The sequence below is a fragment of the Chelon labrosus genome (assembly GCF_963514085.1).
Source record: "Chelon labrosus genome assembly, chromosome: 17".
Lineage (NCBI taxonomy): Eukaryota > Metazoa > Chordata > Actinopteri > Mugiliformes > Mugilidae > Chelon > Chelon labrosus.
In genome coordinates, this window is record NC_140350.1 from 13895713 (window position 1) to 13916317 (window position 20605).

A 20605-nucleotide genomic window follows, 5' to 3' on the forward strand; every position below is an offset into this window, starting at 1 on the left:
AGCTCGAGTCTGATCTAGTGTTCTTGACAAAATAAACATTTGGGATCACATCCTTTTCCTTCATTCAAAGAATACATCATCTCCTGAGCAGCTTACGTTCAATTAACTAAAGACTAACGATATTTAATCATCTTCTTATCTGTCGTCTTAACTTTGATTTAATCTCCTTTATATTTTCTTTGTTCTGTCTTTGTCTCTCATAAATTAAGAGGCAGGAACGACATAATGTTCTGTTGTCGGCCAAAAACACTTCATTTGTCTTCTCGAAGTCTTCAGGCCTCCACTCTGCACTCTCGCTGTTCTTTACTTGTCATTGCTCCATTTCTTTGTTCTCCTTACGCTCTCCTTACGAACACAGCATTTGTCAAAGACTTCCTCTGTGCCCTCCCCCCCCTCCTCCCGCCCTCCCCCTCGCTCCTCTTCATCCAGGTAAATGACTTTATCCAGTTGAGTGACTTTGTAAGGACGCGGGGACGGGGCTTTAAGCCGAGCCCAGCACGCGGGCAGAAGAGGAGAGGAAAGATAAAGAAAAGAGTAGAGAAGGGATTCATTAGAGTTCTTTTAGTCCACACGCCGAACGTCCTTGCCTCATGCAAAGCGATGACTCATCGTCTTGCTCAGTATATGGATGTCCTGGAGGCCAAAACCTGGCTGCAAGTTGGTGGAGATGACCGAAATGAACGAGAAAAAAAAAACATCTCTGTAGATAAGAATAGCAACAGAACTTTTTTAATCACCTCCATCATTCATTTTATAAGAACACTTCCTCTATGGAAAGCTATCTTCTTTCTCAGGGACTTAAGTCGCAGCGACACATAATCCAGTGTGAGTAAATGTTTGCTGCCTGTCCAGGTAAAAAACTAAACTGGTGAGCTGGGATGCTGCACGCTGAGAAGACCATAATATGATAAGATATGGATATGAGCTCGCTGGTCCGCTGATTACTGGTTATCGATTGCTGGATGTGTCTCTGCTGCCGTCTGAAGATAAGAGCAGTGTAGCTTGGGGCAGGAAGAGGTTGAAAATCAAATCTGTCTGGTTTGAAGCAGCTTCAGTTCAGAAAAAAAAAAAAAAGTCTCTTTACCTCTTTGATACTGTTATTTCTGCTGTTAATGTCCAACACAAACTCGTCAAGCAGAACACTCCTCTGCATCTCAAACGTCTGCAGCTCTTCAGTTTAAAGCATTAATCAGTTGCACACGGTGAGAGCAATTATAAACTAATTACCGGTTCGTTGTTTGAGAGACAGCAGCTGTTAATGTAAACGGAAGAACGGCTCAGTAGAGGAAACTGTATTAAGAAGACTGAACTGCTTGACACTGTCATTTTCATCTCCTTTACACTAAGTATTACAATCCACAAACTGGAGTCCATCTGTTCAGAGTAAGTATTTCCAACCAATGTGATGAGATTCAGATTCCAATATCGACAACGGGAAGAGGACAACAAACCCAAACACACAAGTCGTTCTACAAAAGAATGGTTAAAGGGTCCTGCTGTGGAAGGACCTGAAGCAAGCAGTTCATGTCAGGAAACCCAACAACATCTCAGAACTGAAACGGTTCTGTGCTGAGGAATGGGCCACAGTCCCTCACAGCCGCTGTAGACGACTGATAAGCAGATATTGAAAATGAGGGTTCACTTACATTTAATCAATTTTTTTACAATTAGTCAATTTTATGCATTTTAGGACAAAATATGGACATTAAGACTGATTCGAACTAATTAGTTCGAAAAGTTCAAAAAGTTCAATAACCCTTTTTGCAGACGACTTATTTTCACATATAATTCCTCAAACATTCATTCATTCGTTCATCTTCTGTAACCACTTGTTCCTGAGAAGGATCACGGGGGGGCGCTGGAGCCTATCCCAGCTGTCATCGGGCAAGAGGCGGGGTTCACCCTGGACAGGTCGCCAGTCTATCGCAGGGCTAACACAGAGAGACAGACAACCCATTCACACTCACACCTACGGCCAATTTAGAATCACCAATTAACCTAATGAGCATGTCTTTGGACGGTGGGAGGATGCTGGAGTACCTGGAGAGAACCCACGCAGACACAGGGAGAACATGCAAACTCCACACAAAAAAGGCTCCAGTCGGCCTGGATTCAAACCCGGGACCTTCTCGCTGTGAGGCATCAGTGCTAACCACCTCACCACTTATATTTAGTGTTTGAAATCAAACTCCAGTAGTTGCGGCGTTCAGACCAAAATGTGTCTCTAATAGAGCTAAACCAATCGATACCAATTGATATTCTATTAATATTTGTGCAAACAAAATACAAACTGAGATGGACCAGAGAACTACTCTCTCATTGCTGCACTATATGACAGAGTCCATATTAATAGTAAAAACAACTGGCCAAAATGTCAGTCTGTCCTGTTTAAATATTCCTAATTAAATCATAACTGTTCTCATTTAAACTGTATTTTTTTAGATGAAGCTCTTCAAATTAAACATTAATGAAGACTGAATTGCTCACTGTCAGGTATCAGGACAAAATCTCTGATATATCATTTCTTTCCAGTGCTGGAGAGGTTCACTGTATGCTCTGTGTTCACTTAATGCTGATATTCCACGATACAGGGGAAATAGTTTAATGTCCGTCTGGTCTGATTTAATCACTTTAAAGACTGATTGATTCCCTCAGGTGGGACAGCAGAGAGAAGCTCATGGGGCTTGTTCAGTGACTGGGTTGATTATTTGACACTATCTACTGGAAATCAAATGGCAGCTTTCCAGACTAACAGTAATGACACACCATTAGTGGACACCCCCAAAACACTTCCTTCCAGTTTTAATTGTCAGAGCGCCGGCCCGGGACGCCTATCATGTTCTTATGAGATTAATTAAGCTTTAATTTGAACAGTAAAAAGGTTTGTTTGTCACAGGCAAGGTCGTTAACCGGCATTCTGGGGTAATGGCGTCACAAATGGAGCTCATTAGAAAGACTCCCGGGAGTCACACAGGCTTTGTCTGGGGGTCACCGTTTGATTTCAAACACACTCTCAGGGAATAGTGCGCATTTGCCATTTCATCATATTATTCTGCTGACTTACTTTCAGACATCCAAAGCTCACACACTGTAAAATTAGATCAGTCAGGTCTTTCAGGTGTTTAATGTACGTCCTGTACATCGGAGATAATTATGAAATAATGGTGTAATCCCACTTTTTTGATTCCTCTGCAGTGTAACAACAAACCATGGGAAATGATGGGCTGACCTTGCGAAAGTCTGTCTGGGTCCTAAGCCCAAATGTCATGTGGGTTTAAAACCAGCCTCTAGTTTTGTTCTGGCTTTTGATTTATCCCGGACTATGGATGAACCACAGCTGGCCGGTCGATTGGCCTTTGACCAGGAGAACAGATTATTTCCTAACAAGCCGTACAAGTATGTCTGATCTATACGCTAATTAAGACCACAGACATGCTGGTCAATTTCTGAGAAGAAGCAGTCAGCACCGCATGCAATCAGCTCATGAGAAAGAGGTTTGACCTTAATCTCTCACTGTAGGGCGTGTAGATTTCACACGTTAATATCAATCATGATCTTTCCAGCAGAGGGCACAGGTGCTTACTTTGAGTGATTTCATTTAGTTAAAAAGAATCTCTAATATCCTTCACATCCCATGAATGACTGGAGAGGTGACTCTGATGAACAGAAAGTCAGGCTAATAGTGAATAAAAGCTTTTAAGTGCAGGGCTGTCGCAGCCATATGACTGTTTTATTGTTTTTGCAGTCTAATGATGGCCTGTTTCACTTGCACTGACACGCACAAGTAAAAAGTTTCTAAAAGTAAACGTTAAACTTGGATGCACAACTTCTACCGGCTCAGTTGGCGAAGAAATAATGAAGGGACATCTCCCACCTGCCCATGACAGCGTTTGAGTCGACTGTCCGATCACTCCTGAGCCCTAGAAAAGTGGTGAATGTGGCGAAAAATGGTTGTAATTCCTACACATTTCCTCCAATTTGGATGTGGATACCTTCAAATGGAAGCTGAGAGTCTGCACTTTATATATATATGTTATATATTTATATCTTTTTGTTTTTTCTGTGGGCTGCACAGTGGTGTGGTGATTAGCACTGATGCCACACTCTCTGTGGAGTTTGCACGTTCTCCCTGTGTCTGCGTGGGTTCTCCCCGGGTTCTCCTGCTTCCTCCCATCGTCCAAAGACATGCTCGTTAGGTTAACTGGTGATTCTAAATTGGTCGTAGGTGTGAGTGTGAATGGTTGTCTGTCTCTCTGTGTTAGCCCTGTGATATACTGGTGACCTGTCCAGGGTGTGCCCCGCCTTTCGCCCAATGACTGCTGCGATAGGCTCCAGCCCTCCCTGCGACCCTCCAGAGGACAAGCCGTTACAGAAGATAAATTAATGAATGAATATTTTTTTTTCTGCGCTTTTATTACAGAAGCGTAACTTTAATGTGATTTGCTAACATGATTTGTTAATAGGGCTAAGCTACACCACTGTAATTTGTTTGAAAACAGGTCACACATTATTACTTATTCTCATCCAGTCCGTTGCCTGATTAGATATGGAATGAATTTACTATCGTATGAACAACCTTCGTAGGATTGTGTTTCTGAACAGAACATCTATATTTCTTTCTCCTTTTGACACAAAGCACCGCTGTTTCTTTAGTTTGAGTAACTCACAACAATATTTCACAACACTTCTTGTATAACTGATAAGATTTTTAAAAAATCAGAAGCAAATTAGATGCTTTTTAACAAATGTTCCTCCTAATTACTTGAAAGTATTCAGTGCTCATTAAATCCCATTTCCATTAATCAAACAACCATCTACAGTAGCTCTGCTAATTAGCCGTGACAGAGTCTGCTTGTACGTGTGTGTGTAATAGACGGCTTTTCATTCAGATCACTGTGTAAAAAAATGCAGTCTCAGCACCATAAATATTTCAGGCTGTCCTTCACTGGAGAGAAGCTGCTGATCATCTGACCGGTCAAAACACTGGTCCGTTACCGCAGAGACAGAAATGGCATCTGCTCCGACAACCTGTCCGTCATTTTCTGAGTTTTTTGTTTCCTGAGGTTTCAAAGACCTCTTTTTTTTTGCACTACTTGAAGTTACAGGTGCAGATGCAACTCACAATGATCCAGTTTTGTCAAAATAAGTTACATATGCTATATACAGTGTATATATATATATATTTATAGGTTACTTTATATATAGGTTACTTCGATCACAAGAGTATAATGTGATTATACTGCATCATCTGTGTGCTTCATTGTGGACAGAAACTTTTTGTCTCAAGTCTTTAAACTGTCCATTACTGCCCCCATGTGGCCATTTAATAACAACGCAGCTACACAAAGTCTATTATGTGTCACTATTTCAATGTGGGTGGATGTTATGTTCACTTATACATTAAAATGGAGAACAAACACTAGTTGTAGGAGTAATGAAAAGTGATGATAGGCTCATCTGCATCTACTTTATACGTACAGTAAATTACTATTATGCCACTTTCTTACTATAATGAATTTCACACTCCCAGGGTTAGTAGTAGTGTTGCGCTCACATTTTTGGTGTGCTATCAGCTTTATTCATCCTTTTTCATTATTGATCAATTTCTCGCCTGCACCATAAACACCAAGATCGCCCAGTCTCACTCATTCTTGTTTGTACAACATCATGGCTTTGGTCATTCACAGACCATCGACTATAAACCACAGAGAAGCATCGCTGGTCATTTGTACCAAAATTAAAATTAAAATGAACCATGATTAAACAATGATGGGTGGTATCAGTTTCATCTAGTCAAGTATCTGCACCTGCACACTGCTAGATGTTTATGGAATCTGCACTTTAATCTACCTGAAGGATTATTGAGAGTCTAGTCTAAACAAGTGAGAACTGATCAAGGCTATGCAGCATGCTACCTGGTATTAACTCACATCTACTGTTAGAGTATGAATAATACACTTTTGTTGCCACGTCTACTCTTTGTTATGTGCTTATCTCATCAAGTACAGAAGCATTACTCACTCGGGGTTTTAATTGGGAGGTTTAATTGGGAGTTCATTGCTTGGCGATGGCGGTAAATGGGATTAATTAAGCGTAAGTGTTCACAGTAAAAGATTGTTGTTTGTTACAATTAGTCAGCGTGCTGTGCTCCGGAGAGGGCATGAAAGAGACTCATTAGAAAAGCACCAGGAGCTGAAGAGGCAGGAGAGTGTTGACCTGAGCCCGAGTGGTAACAAAGAAAGCGTCAGGGAATATGAGGGAATTTCATCATCTGAAGTTACGTCATCATTCATTTCACTGAAGTCAAAGCGGTTGTTGTTTATACGTTTATACAAGATTATGATCATATTTGCTCTTAGTCTTAAAGTGCATTTGGATTGTTTTTTCATCAAGTGAGTGTGTTACCAATCTGGAAATCCACCAGTTATTGTCGACAGTGAATGTGTTGATGGTACCAGCCAGGTCTTCTTGTTCATATTTTACAGTCTGACTAGCAACGTCAGCCACAGAGAATAGAGTTGAAAGACACTGACCACATGATTTACACACAGCTAAGAGATTAAAACCACTACAACTCCTTTGTTTAAGGCATTTGCTTCTTAGCTTCCTTTCAAACAGGGCAGAACACGGCCTCCTGTGCTCTCCACATGCAAAACTCTTTCCTTGCCTACAGATTCTGAATATTATTCATATGAAGGTACAGTGCTGCTCTACATTGTCTGCTTATAATTGACTCCAAACATCAGACTTTCATACTGAAAGCAGGCAAAATAAACCCAACCAAACAGATGAAACAGAAATCTTACACTTGTGTATTTGTTTGTACAGGAAAATGAGCCAATATTACATATCAGTGAGTTACAATGGATCACAAGTTCAATTTCAAGGTCCAGTTAGAGTCCATCTGTTCAGCAGAGTTTCTAATCAATATAATGAGACTCAGGGGTCGTTCAGTGCCCTTTTTTGTTTTTAGAAAACATGGATTTGACGACTGTAACCCCCCAGACTTAGATATAACCTTTTAGATGAACATTACTTACTGTGTTGTGATGAAAATATTCAAATAAACCTCCATTAATTGTGATCCCTGCTGTCAGACTTTATCAATACGATAAGTGGCACAACGCAGATTAAGCTTATATGGAGTACCAGATGTTACAGTCAGTATAGCATGAGGTATTTGCCAACCCGCTGTTAAACAGAGAGGCTCTGTTTTTCTTATCTCAGATATTTGGGCGCATTTGGTTATTTTATCTATAACAGAACTTCCAGGAGGTTTTACGCTTTTATCTCACCATAAAGATAATATTGCAAGTGTTGCTTTCAGGAGAGTTGGGACTGTAGATAAAGAGTCTGCTGGAGCTGACACAGAATGAGCTGTCCGTCTCCTCCCCAGAGAACTCTTATTATATTTTCAGATTCACACTTCAGTTTCATTCAGGCTCTCCATAGTGAATGCATAAGTGCTCATTTTATATCCATTACGCTGCAGTGAAAAGAGCCATAAATCAAAGTCAGGATTAGAGAAATGAGAACCAGGGAGATTAGGTGCCATAAATCATAGGTGCTGCTAGTTAGCAGCAGGAAAAGTTACGTTCTCTCATGAAGTTATTGATTGCTTTGTGTAAAAACATTCACGTTTGAGCTTCATGTTTAACATGTTGCTATTTGTTGTGTAAAACATCCACTTTTTGATTTTCTCATCTCTCCACGTCAAGAGTCTGCCTCCCAGTCATCTATTTTTACCCACTAACCTGCATAAATCAAAGCCCAGCATAATGAGTTTGCTCCTGCAGCAAATCATCAAGGGTTTGTCATAAGCCTACTGCATTATAAATTAGCCAAGGTCAGCACACAAGTCAAATATGCACCGACTAAAACACAGGGACGGATTAAACAGGCATTAATGATTACTTTTATTTATTGCCGTGTCTCAGATGCACTCATATTTAGATTTACCTGGCGGGTTGACATTTTCATGAGGTCGGAAATTAGATACAGCTTATCGTCAGTGAGGAGATGATGGCACAACGCTGAAGGATTGTGCCTCTTTAACTCCCAAGAGTCTCTCTAATGAGTCCCAGTTGTGATGGCGTCACCGGGGAATGATACTTAAAGACCTTGCCTGTAAACAAACAGCCTTCTGCTGTTGAAACTTTAGCCTAATTAATCTCTTCCCTGGTTCATTAGGAGTGGAAGTGAATGGAGGAATGTAAACATTTCAAAGAGACTTTATAGTTTTTGGAAAAGCTGACAGAGAGACACGAACAATCTGAAAAGCACAAGTTCACTCCATAATAATTATGCGGTATTTAAAGTAGTTTTTTTTTTTTTTTAACGTTTAAAGATATTGACAACATATCTTTATGTTGTGGTCGTCCAACTTGGCACATGATAGTGAGTCTCAGGCCAGTTTGTATGCTTGCTGCACAGTAACACTGACCACAGCTCTTATCTGTTCTGTCCTCATGAATCCTGCAGGGCTCTTGTCTCAGCCTTATCATTTGTTATTCCAGTTTCCAAGCTCCTTAATCCTTTAACACTCAGCCAAGCTTTTCACAATGACCTGTCTAAATTTTGAATGTTTTATTTGGAATGAATTTGGAGAAAACTCTCATAATCTTGCTTGGACAGGATATCCCTACTGGATCGGTTACTGCTGTGCGGCAAAATACTTTAGTTTGCAAGAGTTTGTAGACACCAAACAATGAAAATTAGCAGTACATTACTGAATCACTGCACTTACACCGATCAGGCATGACATTATCCGGATCTAGTGAATTTGGAGGCCAGGTCATGTTTTTTTGAGTTATTCCTAAACCGTTTTTGTGTGTGTGTGGCTGTGTCAGGCTGCATCCTGCTCAGTGTCATTGTTATGGAGTGGAGGTGTCTGGTCTGGTGCCAGGTGGGTGCTACATGTCTAAGTATTAACATCCACACGAATGCCAGGTCCAAAAGTTTCCTTGGTCATAATGTTGTGGCTGATCAGTGGATAACTTGAGATGTATGAAGTGAGTGAAAAACGATATGACACACAAACAATATGAGGACAACATTCTGAATGCAGCATCTCCTTTGAGCCATCAGATAAAAAAGATTAAAATGTAATTATCTGAGTATGCTGGGAAATGACCTTTTACTGCGTCAGTGTTTACTAAATGAATCCCACATTTGAAGAGAAATGAGCTGGAAATTGGAGCACTGCCAGGTTTCCTCCAAGAGCACTGCTCCTGAATGTTATATTTTTTCCTGGGCCAAACAGCAACGCATCATTTCATTCTGTAGAGGCTTAATTAAATCTTGAATCACAATAGACAGCACGACGAAGCTTCAGCAGATGGACGTGATTTTACATCAGACTGGCAGGCTCGCATACTAATACACCTGTTCCATCACTGTCCTTGGTCTCGCGTATTCAACCACGACTAATAAAAACGCAAAACTAATTGACTGTGACTATACACTGATTAGTAATGGGAAACAATGAGAGCTCAGTGATTGTACGCACAATTAGACAAGGCTGTTCTCACAGTTTCCTGAGTCCCTTCAAAAAACTTTTAGAAACATGAAGTGACAATAACAACGAATAGCTTCCCCCCCCGAGGAGGAGGATTTTTGTTGCCGAAACTCTGTGACCCCAGACAAAATGATCCTCTCCTGCATCTTTGACTCCTGGGAGCGCCGCTAATGACTCCTATTTGTGATGTCATTACCAGAGGATGCTGGTTAATGACCTTGCCTCGTAACAAACAAAGCTTTCACTGTTCATGCTTAAGCCTAATTAATCTCATCTGCGTCCGTTAGGAGGTTTTGCGCTCTCGCAATTAAAACCTGAGAGTAAAGGGAAGGATGCACAGTGATATTAATGAGTCATTAGTGTTGGTTGAAAAGCTCAAGTACACTTACTAGTTCTCCGATAGCTACCTCCTTTCTGAACAGCCACTGGAGATCGACCTGTGACACACACCAAAGCCATTTCTGAAGTCACCTTTTTATATAGTTAGTGGGCAAAGTGTGACAAATAGTAGGTGCTAAACTTTGACTGTGTTTACCTGCTGTGTTGGCAGTAGACATAAATGAGGTCCTGCACAATTAAAGGTAATTCATTAGAATTAGGTTGCTAGTAATGGAGCCATCAATCAGTAAATGCACCATCTGATTCAGGTACATGTGAGCTTACAGAAATAAAAACACTAGAAGCATGGATGTAAATACTGCAGTTTTAAGAATCTACTTCAGGACCCAATAGCTGGTGTATATATACCAATCATTTATAACATTATGACCAGGTGAAGTGAAGAACATTTTCCATTTTGAGACAATTCAGTGTTCTGTTGGGAAACTTTTGGACCTGTCATTCATGTGGATGTTACTTAGAAATGTAGCAGCCACGCAGGCACAGGGAGAACATGCAAACTCCACACAGAAAGGCCCAGTCAGCCCATGGATTTGAACCCGGGACCTTCTCAGTATTAGGATTATTAATATTAGGTCATAATGTCGTGGCAGATTGGCGTATAAAGCTTTCTTTACCTTCTGCACAGCATAGTTGAAGACGGGGTCTGAGATTTTCTACAGGGACTACCATGCGGCCTTCTTTCCAGTCAGAGCACGTCAGTAAAGCCTGGACAAGTCTCCTTTCCATGAGAGAAGTGAAAGTCTTCTGAAATCAACGACAGGTGTCTTAAGAAACTTCCTTACCTCACACTCTAAGGGGTTGGCAGATGTTAAGTTTTCAAACTGCTGAAACTTTACTACATGTACAAAGAGTTATGAGGTTGGACTCAAGGAACAATAATTAGATGTTTGTTCTGTGTGAAAAATAAGTTGGAAGACAGCACACTACTCTCCATGGGGGGGAAAAACAGGCTACTGCTCATTACTGCATTAATCATATAGATGTTAATCTTAATTAGAAGTCTGTATTTTTATCTCTGGAGATTGAGGAAGAAGGTATATGTTCTACTGTGCACAGGTTTGATGTGCAGACTGTTACCGTCAGCGAACAACTGTTCTCATCAGGGAGGCAAACGTGTGCTCTGTTCTTCGGTATGTTTGATTTAATCACTCTGAATATGTTTTTTTAAATGCTTTAAATGTGTCTGTGGCTGTTTGAAGTAAGTGATTGTAAAGTGTAGCGTGGTAACCAAGTGGATGTATTGTTTTCCTCTTTTTCAGACTAAAGAGATTTTACACACCATAGAGGTTTTCTTCCACCAAACAGACTTTGGAGATCAAATATGTCTACTGTCAAGACAGTTTTAAACGACTCTGTCCTCATTCACCCTCCTGGTTTCTATATTATTGGATTTGTGACTTTTCAAAACGTCAGCGTCTACATGATCTTCCTGGCGTTTGTCTATGTGGTTACACTCGTGTTCAATGTTTTACTGATGTACATAATTGTCTGTAACCAGAGCTTGCATACTCCGAAATATCTGGCTATTGCAAACCTGGCAGTAGTTGACATCCTCTTAAACACAAGCATCATTCCCAGCATGATTAAGACATTCCTCTTTAACGACAACTTCATCTCTTTCAACTTGTGCCTGGTTCAGATGTATGCCTACTACACTCTTGCAGCCATGGAGTCTTATTCACTCGCTATACTTGCCTATGACCGCTTGATTGTGATATGTTTCCCTATGCGTCAGAACCTATTCAACACGCTGACAATCATGTCTAGTATTGTTGCCATCATGTGGGTTTACAATGCAGGAAGAATGGCATATAGTGTCGTGATGATAACGAAGCTGTCTTTTTGTAATTCTGTCAGAGTGATGAGTTATTTCTGTGACTATGCACCTGTGTTTAGACTCGCCTGTAATGACAACTCTGCGCAGCGGGCTGTAGCTTCAACTTCTAGTTTGGTGAACCTGTTACTCCCCTTTACTTTCATCCTTCTGTCTTACAGCACCATCCTGGTGACCGTGTTCAGGATGAAATCAGTGACTAACAGGGTGAAAGTTCTTGGAACTTGCGTTGAGCACATTGTTCTTGTTGCTATATTTTACATCCCTTTATTCACTATCTTCTTATATGGGCTTTATATTGGAGCCATGGACCCAGACATACGTGTCCTGAGCCTGTCGCTGGCCTCTTGCATCCCGCCCTGCATCAATCCTATTTTGTATTCTCTAAAAACCAAAGAGATTAAAACAAGAGTTGTGGCACTGGTACGTAGGATGAAAACAAGCCCTTGACAACTTTATTTTCCATTGAAAAGTGTCTCAGGAAACAGTTAAGATTGTGTATTTGTGTGTAATTGAGACAGAAATCTCTTAAAACAGTCACATTGTTGGCTCCCCTTTCTTATGAGGACAAGTCATAAGCAGATAAAGGTTACAGTTAAGGTAAGCCACCACAACAATTAAAATGTACTGTTCTTGTAAATGATGGAAACGCGTCTGTTTATATCATACTCTTTCCCCACTGTGGAGGAGAAAAAGCAAACACTGATTTGTCTCATTGCTCCTCATTTAAAAGTGGTAGTCTGGAGACACTGTGTAATCTGAATGAAAGGATAACACTGAATGTACACGCCACACCTGTTTACCCCACATTACAATTTTTTCATCCCTAACAGGTGCAACTGAGATTAATTAGTCTGAAGTCTGTACAGTAAAAGGTTTGTTGACTGAATTATTGTCGTAGTAGCAGCACAAATTGGGCTCACTGGAATCATTTTGTTTTGGCAAACTATGGTTTGTATAATATCTCAGCTAACTTTTTCAAATTGTTCTTTTTGCTTCCTTTACTTTGATGTATTAGTCTTGTGTAAGCCTGCATTCATCTTGTGTTGTTTATTCAAAGGCAAAGAGACAAGAATGAGTACTGATGCAATAAAAATAACAGAGTAAATTGTGTATTTTAAACAGTCCTTTTTATTTTGTCTAACATGGTAGGAAGTTAGGGTTTTTATTACTTGTGTCCTGGCATGATTTAGATGTGCTTTACACTTGTTATGTGATAGTTTGTGACTTTTAATCAAGATTATTCCCCACAAAGTGACAAAACATGTGATCATGTGGCACACATGTATATGAACTTGGCCTTCATTATGAACCTCCTGCATGATATGAGTCCAATTATATTTTTGAATCAAATGCTCTTTCAATTAAAAATCTAAATAAAAATGAAGCCACAACTGCATTACACATATACTTAGCCCTTTTCCTTTGGAAAATTTCCTGCATGCATGAACTATTCATGACCTGTCCAAAAGTTCACTCTTATTTTAATGGCTAAGTTCGATCTGTTAGTGATAGTGTATCTGTGTAATAAACAACAGAGGCTAGCTATATACAAACACAGATTTCTTTAAAGTTTATTCACCAGAAGTCTAATTCTAAGTGAAACAGATACAATATGTAGGCCATTGGTGTTATCTGAGATTTTATAGCCTATATTTGTCATTTCTCTAGAAATTTCTCTAGAAATCAAACAAGCCTCTCTAGAGGCTTGACAGGGGAGTGTGTATTAAATATTTATCAATATATTTTACACTTGATACCTTAATTAAATAGGCTACGACATGATTCTTAATACGTGTTTATTGATTATTAATATTATTATTACATTCTCTGATGGGTAGCCTGCCATTTAACTCTTCAATTACCAGAACTAACGTCTGCATCAACGGAACAGTTTTACGGTGACACGCTCGTCCTTTGCTCAAATGTGTCCGCCGCCTGTTGTCTGTGCGGTCGGTTACGAAAAGTTATGTACGTTGTGAAAATTGAATTTCAGTGCCTCGACGGAGATAATTCACAAGTCAAACACAACAAACAAAAAATACAGAGTGAAGTCAAACGCTGTGTCAGTTTGCCTCAATCTGGACCAAGCTAGCAAACGAGACTAACATTAGGTAACGTTAAGGAGTGTGAAGTCCTGTCTGAAAACAAAAGCACTATTATGTTGTAAGGTTAGTTCAGCTAAAAGACCACGGCAAACTGACACTGATGAGAATTAACGCAGTTGTACTAGTAATTAAAACAGAGATACAATAATGAAAGTATATATGAACTGGTCTATAAGTTGTATTCAAAGTGGACTTAAAATTAAACTGTCAGAGGTTAAAGTTTTCTTTTTAGGCTACTTTGTAAGCACTTTTTTATTTTAGATATTTAATCTTCAATGTATCTATTAACTATATAGCAGTTTTAAAAGTACCAAAATTGATAATTGGCCTGACTTTGTAACAGGCTGATTCAGCGGCGTGTACTGAAACAAGATGACATCCCCTTCACTCCACGACCGCAGCCGGAAAGACGACGAGGATGACCCCGTTGATCAGATGATAAACCGCACAGGCTGTGCTGAGCTACACTACGCCGTGCAGGAGTGTATGGCCGAGCACCAGAACTGGCGAGTGTGCCAGAGAAAAGTCCAGACTTTCAAAAAATGGTTTAGGAACAACTAAAAAAAACTAAAAACGATCAGGCATAACATTATGACCACTGACAGGGAAACTTTGGACTTGGCGTTCATGTGGATGTTGCTTAGACATGTACCACCCACCAAGACCAGACCAGGCACCCCCACCCCATAGCAATGACACTCCTTGATGGCAGCAGCCATCCCCAGCAGGATGCAGCCTGACACAGGCACACACACAAAAACGGTTTAGGAACAACTCAAAAGATATGAAAAACAGCACAAGGTGTTGACCTGGCCTCCAAATTCACTAGATCCCAAACTGATCAAGTATCTGTGGTATGATCCACAGACATCCCTCTCCTCAACCCATAGGACCCAAAGGCCCCACTAACAACATTTAGTTTCCAGACATCACAGGACACCCTCAGAAGGCCCATGTCCATTCTCTGATGAGTCACAACTGTTTTGGAGGCACAAGGGAGACCTACACAATATTAGGAAGGTGGTCATAATGTTATGTCTGATGGGTGTATGCAGTCCAGACCAAGATTTATTTAGTTATTATTGTGTAAACAGGTTCCTTATTTAGCAGGTCTGTGATTTGGTCACATGAAAAGCATCATGATACAGAGTTTACAGTTCAATTTTGGAGGCACAAGGGAGACCGACACAATATTAGGATTATTAATATTATTAATATTAGGTCATAATGTTGTGGCTGATGGGCGTATAAAGCTTTCTTTACCTTCTGCACAGGATAGTTGAAGATGGGGCCTGACATTTTCTACAGGGACTACCATGCTGCCTTCTTTCTAGTCAGAGCAGGTCAGTAAAGCCTAGAAAGTCTCCTTTCCATGAGACAAGTGAAAGTCTTCTGACTGGTCAAAAATCCCCCTGTTATCATTCTGAACTCAACGACAGGTGTCTTAAGACACTGCCTTACCTCACACTCTAAGGAGTTGGCAGATGTTAAGTTTTCATTCATTCATTCATTCATCTTCTGTAACCGCTTATTCCTGTTAAGGGTCGCGGGGTCTGCTGGAGCCTATCACAGCTGTCATCGGGCGAGAGGCTGGGGTACACCCTGGACAGGTCGCCAGTCTATCGCAGGGCTAACACAGAGAGACAGACAACCATTCACACTCACACACACACCTACGGCCAATTTAGAATCGCCAATTAACCTAATTAGCATGTCTTTGGACGGTGGGAGGAAGCCGGAGTGCCCGGACAGAAACCCACGCAGACACAGGGAGAACATGCAAACTCCACACAGAAATGGATTCGAACCGGTGACCTTCTCGCTGTGAGGCATCAGTGCTAACCAAGGAACAATAATTAGATGTTTGTTCTGTGTGAAAAATAAGTTGGAAGACAGCACACTACTCTCCATGGCAGTAATGACGTACTGCTCATTACTGTATTAATCATAGAGATGTTAATCTTAATTAGAGGACAGCAATTTTATCTCTGGAGATTGAGGAAGAAGGTATATGTTCTACTGTGCACAGGTTCGATGTGCAGACAGTCCATGGCTGCACAACTGTTCTCATCAGGGAGGCAAACATGTGCTCTGTTCTTCGGTATGTTTGATTTAATCACTCTGAATATGTTTTCAGTGACTTAAATGCTTTAAATGTGTCCGTGCCTGTTTGAAGTAAGTGACTGTAAAGTGTAGCATGGTAACCAAGTGGATGTAATGTTTTCCTCTTTTTCAGACTAAATAGATTTTACACACCATAGAGGTTTTCTTCCACCAAACAGACTTTGGAGATCAAATATGTCTACTCTCAAGACAGTTTTAAACGACTCTGTCCTCATTCACCCTCCCGGTTTCTATATTATTGGATTTGAGACTTTTCCAAACGTCAGCGTCTACATGATCTTCCTGGTGTTTGTCTATGTGGTTACACTCGTGTTCAATGTTTTACTGATGTACATAATTGTCTGTAACCAGAGCTTGCATACTCCGAAATATCTGGCTATTGCAAACCTGGCAGTAGTTGACATCCTCTTAAACACAAGCATCATTCCCAGCATGATTAAGACATTCCTCTTTAACGACAACTTCATCTCTTTCAACTTGTGCCTGGTTCAGATGTATGCCTACTACACTGTTGGATCCATGGAGTCATATTCACTCGCTATACTTGCCTATGACCGCTTGATCGTGATATGTTTCCCTATGCGTCAGAACCTATTCAACACGCTGACAATCATGTCTAGTATTGTTGCCATCATGTGGGTTTACAATGCAGGAAGAATGGCATATAGCGTAGTGATGATAACGAAGCTGTCTTTTTGTAATTCTGTGAGAGTGATGAGTTATTTCTGTGACTATGCACCTGTGTTTAGACTCGCCTGTAATGACAACTCTGCGCAGCGGGCTGTAGCTTCAACTTCTAGTTTGGTGAACCTGTTACTCCCCTTTACTTTCATCCTTCTGTCTTACAGCACCATCCTGGTGACCGTGTTCAGGATGAAATCAGTGAGCAACAGGGTGAAAGTTCTTGGAACTTGCGTTGAGCACATTGTTCTTGTTGCTATATTTTACATCCCTTTATTCACTATCTTCTTATATGGGCTTTATATTGGAGCCATGGACCCAGACGTGCGTGTCCTGAGCCTGTCGCTGGCCTCTTGCATCCCGCCCTGCATCAATCCTATTTTGTATTCTCTAAAAACCAAAGAAATTAAAACAAGAGTTGTGGCACTGGTACGTAGGATGAAAACAAGCCCTTGACAACTTTATTTTCCATTGAAAAGTATCTCAGGAAACAGTTAAGATTGTGTATTTGTGTGTAATTGAGACAGTAATCTCTTAAAACAGTCACATTGTTGGCTCCCCTTTCTTATGAGGACAAGTCATAAGCAGATAAAGGTTACAGTTAAGGTAAGCCACCACAACAATTAAAATGTACTGTTCTTGTAAATGATGGAAACACGTCTGTTGATATTATACTCTTCCCCCACTGTGGAGGAGAAAAAGCAAACACTGATTTGTCTCATTGCTCCTCATTTAAAAGTGGTAGTCTGGAGACACTGTGTAATCTGAATGAAAGGATAACACTGAATGTACACGCCACACCTGTTTACCCCACATTACAATTGTTTTCATCCCTAACAGGTGCAACTGAGATTAATTAGTCTGAAGTCTGTACAGTAAAGGGTTTGTTGACTGAAATACTGTTGTGGTAGCAGCACAAATTGGGCTCATTGGAATCATTTTGTTTTGGCAAACTATGGTTTTGTATGATATCTTCGCTGACTTTTTCAAATTCTCTTAAGCTATTACAGTGACTACGCACCAGTGTTTAAAGTAGCCTCGTCACTTACTTTCATGCTCCTTTTAGCTTCCTTTACTTTGATGTATTGGTCTTGTGTAAGCCCCTTGTGTCACTAACTACAACATGTTATATCTCCATTAATCTTGTTGTTTATTCAAAAGCAAAGAGATAAAAATGAGGACTGATGCAATAAAAAAATAAGAGTAAATTGTGGCGCACATGTATATGAACTTGGCCTCCAGTATGAAACTCCAGCATGATATGAGTCCAATTATATTTTCGAATCAAATGCTCTTTCAAATAAAAATCTAAATAAAAATGAAGCCACAACCATATTTGCCCCCTGCATGAACTATTCATTACCAGTCCAAAAGTTCACACTTATTTTAATGGCTAAGTTCGATCTGTTAGTGATAGTGTACCTGTGTAATAAACAACAGAAGCTAGCTATATAAGCACCAATTTCTTTAAAGTGTATTCACCAGAAGTCTAATTCTGAGTGAAACAGATATGTACGTCATTGGTCTTATCTGAGATTTTATAGCCTATATTTGTCATTTCTCTAGAAATTTCTCTAGAAATCAAACAAGCCTCTCTCGAGGCTTGACAGGGGAGTGTGTTATATTCATCAGTATATTGTACACTCTATACTTTACTAAATTTATAGGTTACGACATGATTCTTAATACGTGTTAATTGATTATTAATATTATTATTACATTCTTTGATGGGCAGAATGCCATTTAACTCTTCAATTAACGTCTGCATCGACGGAACAGTTTTACGGTAACACGCTCGTCCTTTGCTCAAATGTGTCCGCCGCCTGTTGTCTGTGCGGTCGGTTACGAAAAGTTATGTACGTTGTGAAAATTGAATTTCAGTGCCTCGACGGAGATAATTCACAAGTCAAACACAACAAACAAAAAATACAGAGTGAAGTGAAACGCTGTGTCAGTTTGCCTCAATCTGGACCAAGCTAGCAAACGAGACTAACATTAGGTAACGTTAAGGAGTGTGAAGTCCTGTCTGAAAACAAAACTACCTATAGTATGTTGTGAGGTTAGTTCAGCTAAAAGACCACGGCAAACTGACACTGATGAGAATTAACGCAGTTGTACTAGTAATTAAAACAGAGATACAATAATGAAAGTATATATGAACTGGTCTATAAGTTGTATTCAAAGTGGACTTAAAATTAAACTGTCAGAGGTTAAAGTTTTCTTTTTAGGCTACTTTGTAAGCACTTTTTTATTTTAGATATTTAATCTTCAATGTATCTATTAACTATATAGCAGTTTTAAAAGTACCAAAATTGATAATTGGCCTGACTTTGTAACAGGCTGATTCAGCGGCGTGTACTGAAACAAGATGACATCCCCTTCACTCCACGACCGCAGCCGGAAAGACGACGAGGATGTACTGTTCTTGTAAATGATGGAAACACGTCTGTTGATATTATACTCTTCCCCCACTGTGGAGGAGAAAAAGCAAACACTGATTTGTCTCATTGCTCCTCATTTAAAAGTGGTAGTCTGGAGACACTGTGTAATCTGAATGAAAGGATAACACTGAATGTACACGCCACACCTGTTTACCCCACATTACAATTGTTTTCATCCCTAACAGGTGCAACTGAGATTAATTAGTCTGAAGTCTGTACAGTAAAAGGTTTGTTGACTGAAATACTGTTGTGGTAGCAGCACAAATTGGGCTCATTGGAATCATTTTGTTTTGGCAAACTATGGTTTTGTATGATATCTTCGCTGACTTTTTCAAATTCTCTTAAGCTATTACAGTGACTACGCACCAGTGTTTAAAGTAGCCTCGTCACTTACTTTCATGCTCCTTTTAGCTTCCTTTACTTTGATGTATTGGTCTTGTGTAAGCCCCTTGTGTCACTAACTACAACATGTTATATCTCCATTAATCTTGTTGTTTATTCAAAAGCAAAGAGATAAAAATGAGCACTGATGCAATAAAAAAATAAGAGTAAATTGTGGCGCACATGTATATGAACTTGGCCTCCAGTATGAAACTCCAGCATGATATGAGTCCAATTATATTTTCGAATCAAATGCTCTTTCAATTAAAAATCTAAATAAAAATGAAGCCACAACTGCATTACACATATACTTAGCCCTTTTCCTTTGGAAAATTTCCTGCATGCATGATCTTGTCATTACCAGTCCAAAAGTTCACTCTTATTTTAATGGCTAAGTTCGATCTGTTAGTGATAGTGTATCTGTGTAATAAACAACAGAGGCTAGCTATATACAAACACAGATTTCTTTAAAGTTTATTCACCAGAAGTCTAATTCTAAGTGAAACAGATACAATATGTAGGCCATTGGTGTTATCTGAGATTTTATAGCCTATATTTGTCATTTCTCTAGAAATTTCTCTAGAAATCAAACAAGCCTCTCTAGAGGCTTGAGAGGGGAGTGTGTATTAAATATTTATCAATATATTTTACACTTGATACCTTAATTAAATAGGCTACGACATGATTCTTAATACGTGTTAATTGATTATTAATATTATTATTACATTCTCTGATGGGTAGCCTGCCATTTAACTCTTCAATTACCAGAACTAACGTCTGCATCAACGGAACAGTTTTACGGTAACACGCTCGTCCTTTGCTCAAATGTGTCCGCCGCCTGTTGTCTCTGCGGTCGGTTACAAAAAGTTATGTACGTTGTGAAAATTGAATTTCAGTGCCTCGACGGAGATAATTAACAAGTCAAACAGAACAAACAAAAAATACAGAGTAAAGTCAAACACTGTGTCAGTTTGCCTCAATCTGGACCAAGCTAGCAAACGGGACTAACATTAGTGTAGGAGCTGTAGTCTTAGTTGTAAATTTAATTTGCTAATTAAGAGTAAATTTATTTGATTAACTGAAGTGTTTGTTTTGTTTAGATTCGATTTTTGATGAT

At 39.8% G+C, this 20605-nt stretch overlaps 2 protein-coding genes across 2 annotated transcripts; both read left to right on the forward strand.

Annotated features, from left to right (window-relative positions):
- Window positions 1-11138: 11138 nt before the first annotated feature.
- On the forward strand, window positions 11139-12208 carry LOC311502333 (olfactory receptor 51E2-like). Its single transcript, XM_084564515.1, has one exon. It carries the CDS (start codon window positions 11241-11243, stop codon window positions 12201-12203), a length of 963 nt encoding a protein of 320 aa, XP_084420641.1. The 5' UTR covers window positions 11139-11240; the 3' UTR covers window positions 12204-12208.
- A 3951-nt stretch (window positions 12209-16159) lies between these two features.
- LOC311502841 (olfactory receptor 1M1-like) lies at window positions 16160-17122 on the forward strand (the record flags this gene model as incomplete). Its single annotated transcript, XM_084565246.1, has 1 exon — window positions 16160-17122. One exon carries the CDS (start codon window positions 16160-16162, stop codon window positions 17120-17122), a length of 963 nt encoding a protein of 320 aa, XP_084421372.1.
- Between the last annotated feature and the right edge of the window lie 3483 nt (window positions 17123-20605).

Excerpts from the sequence above, each read along its gene's own strand:
- LOC311502333 (XM_084564515.1), top strand. The coding sequence starts at position 11,241 with ATGTCTACTGTCAAGACAGTTTTAAACGACTCTGTCCTCATTCACCCT.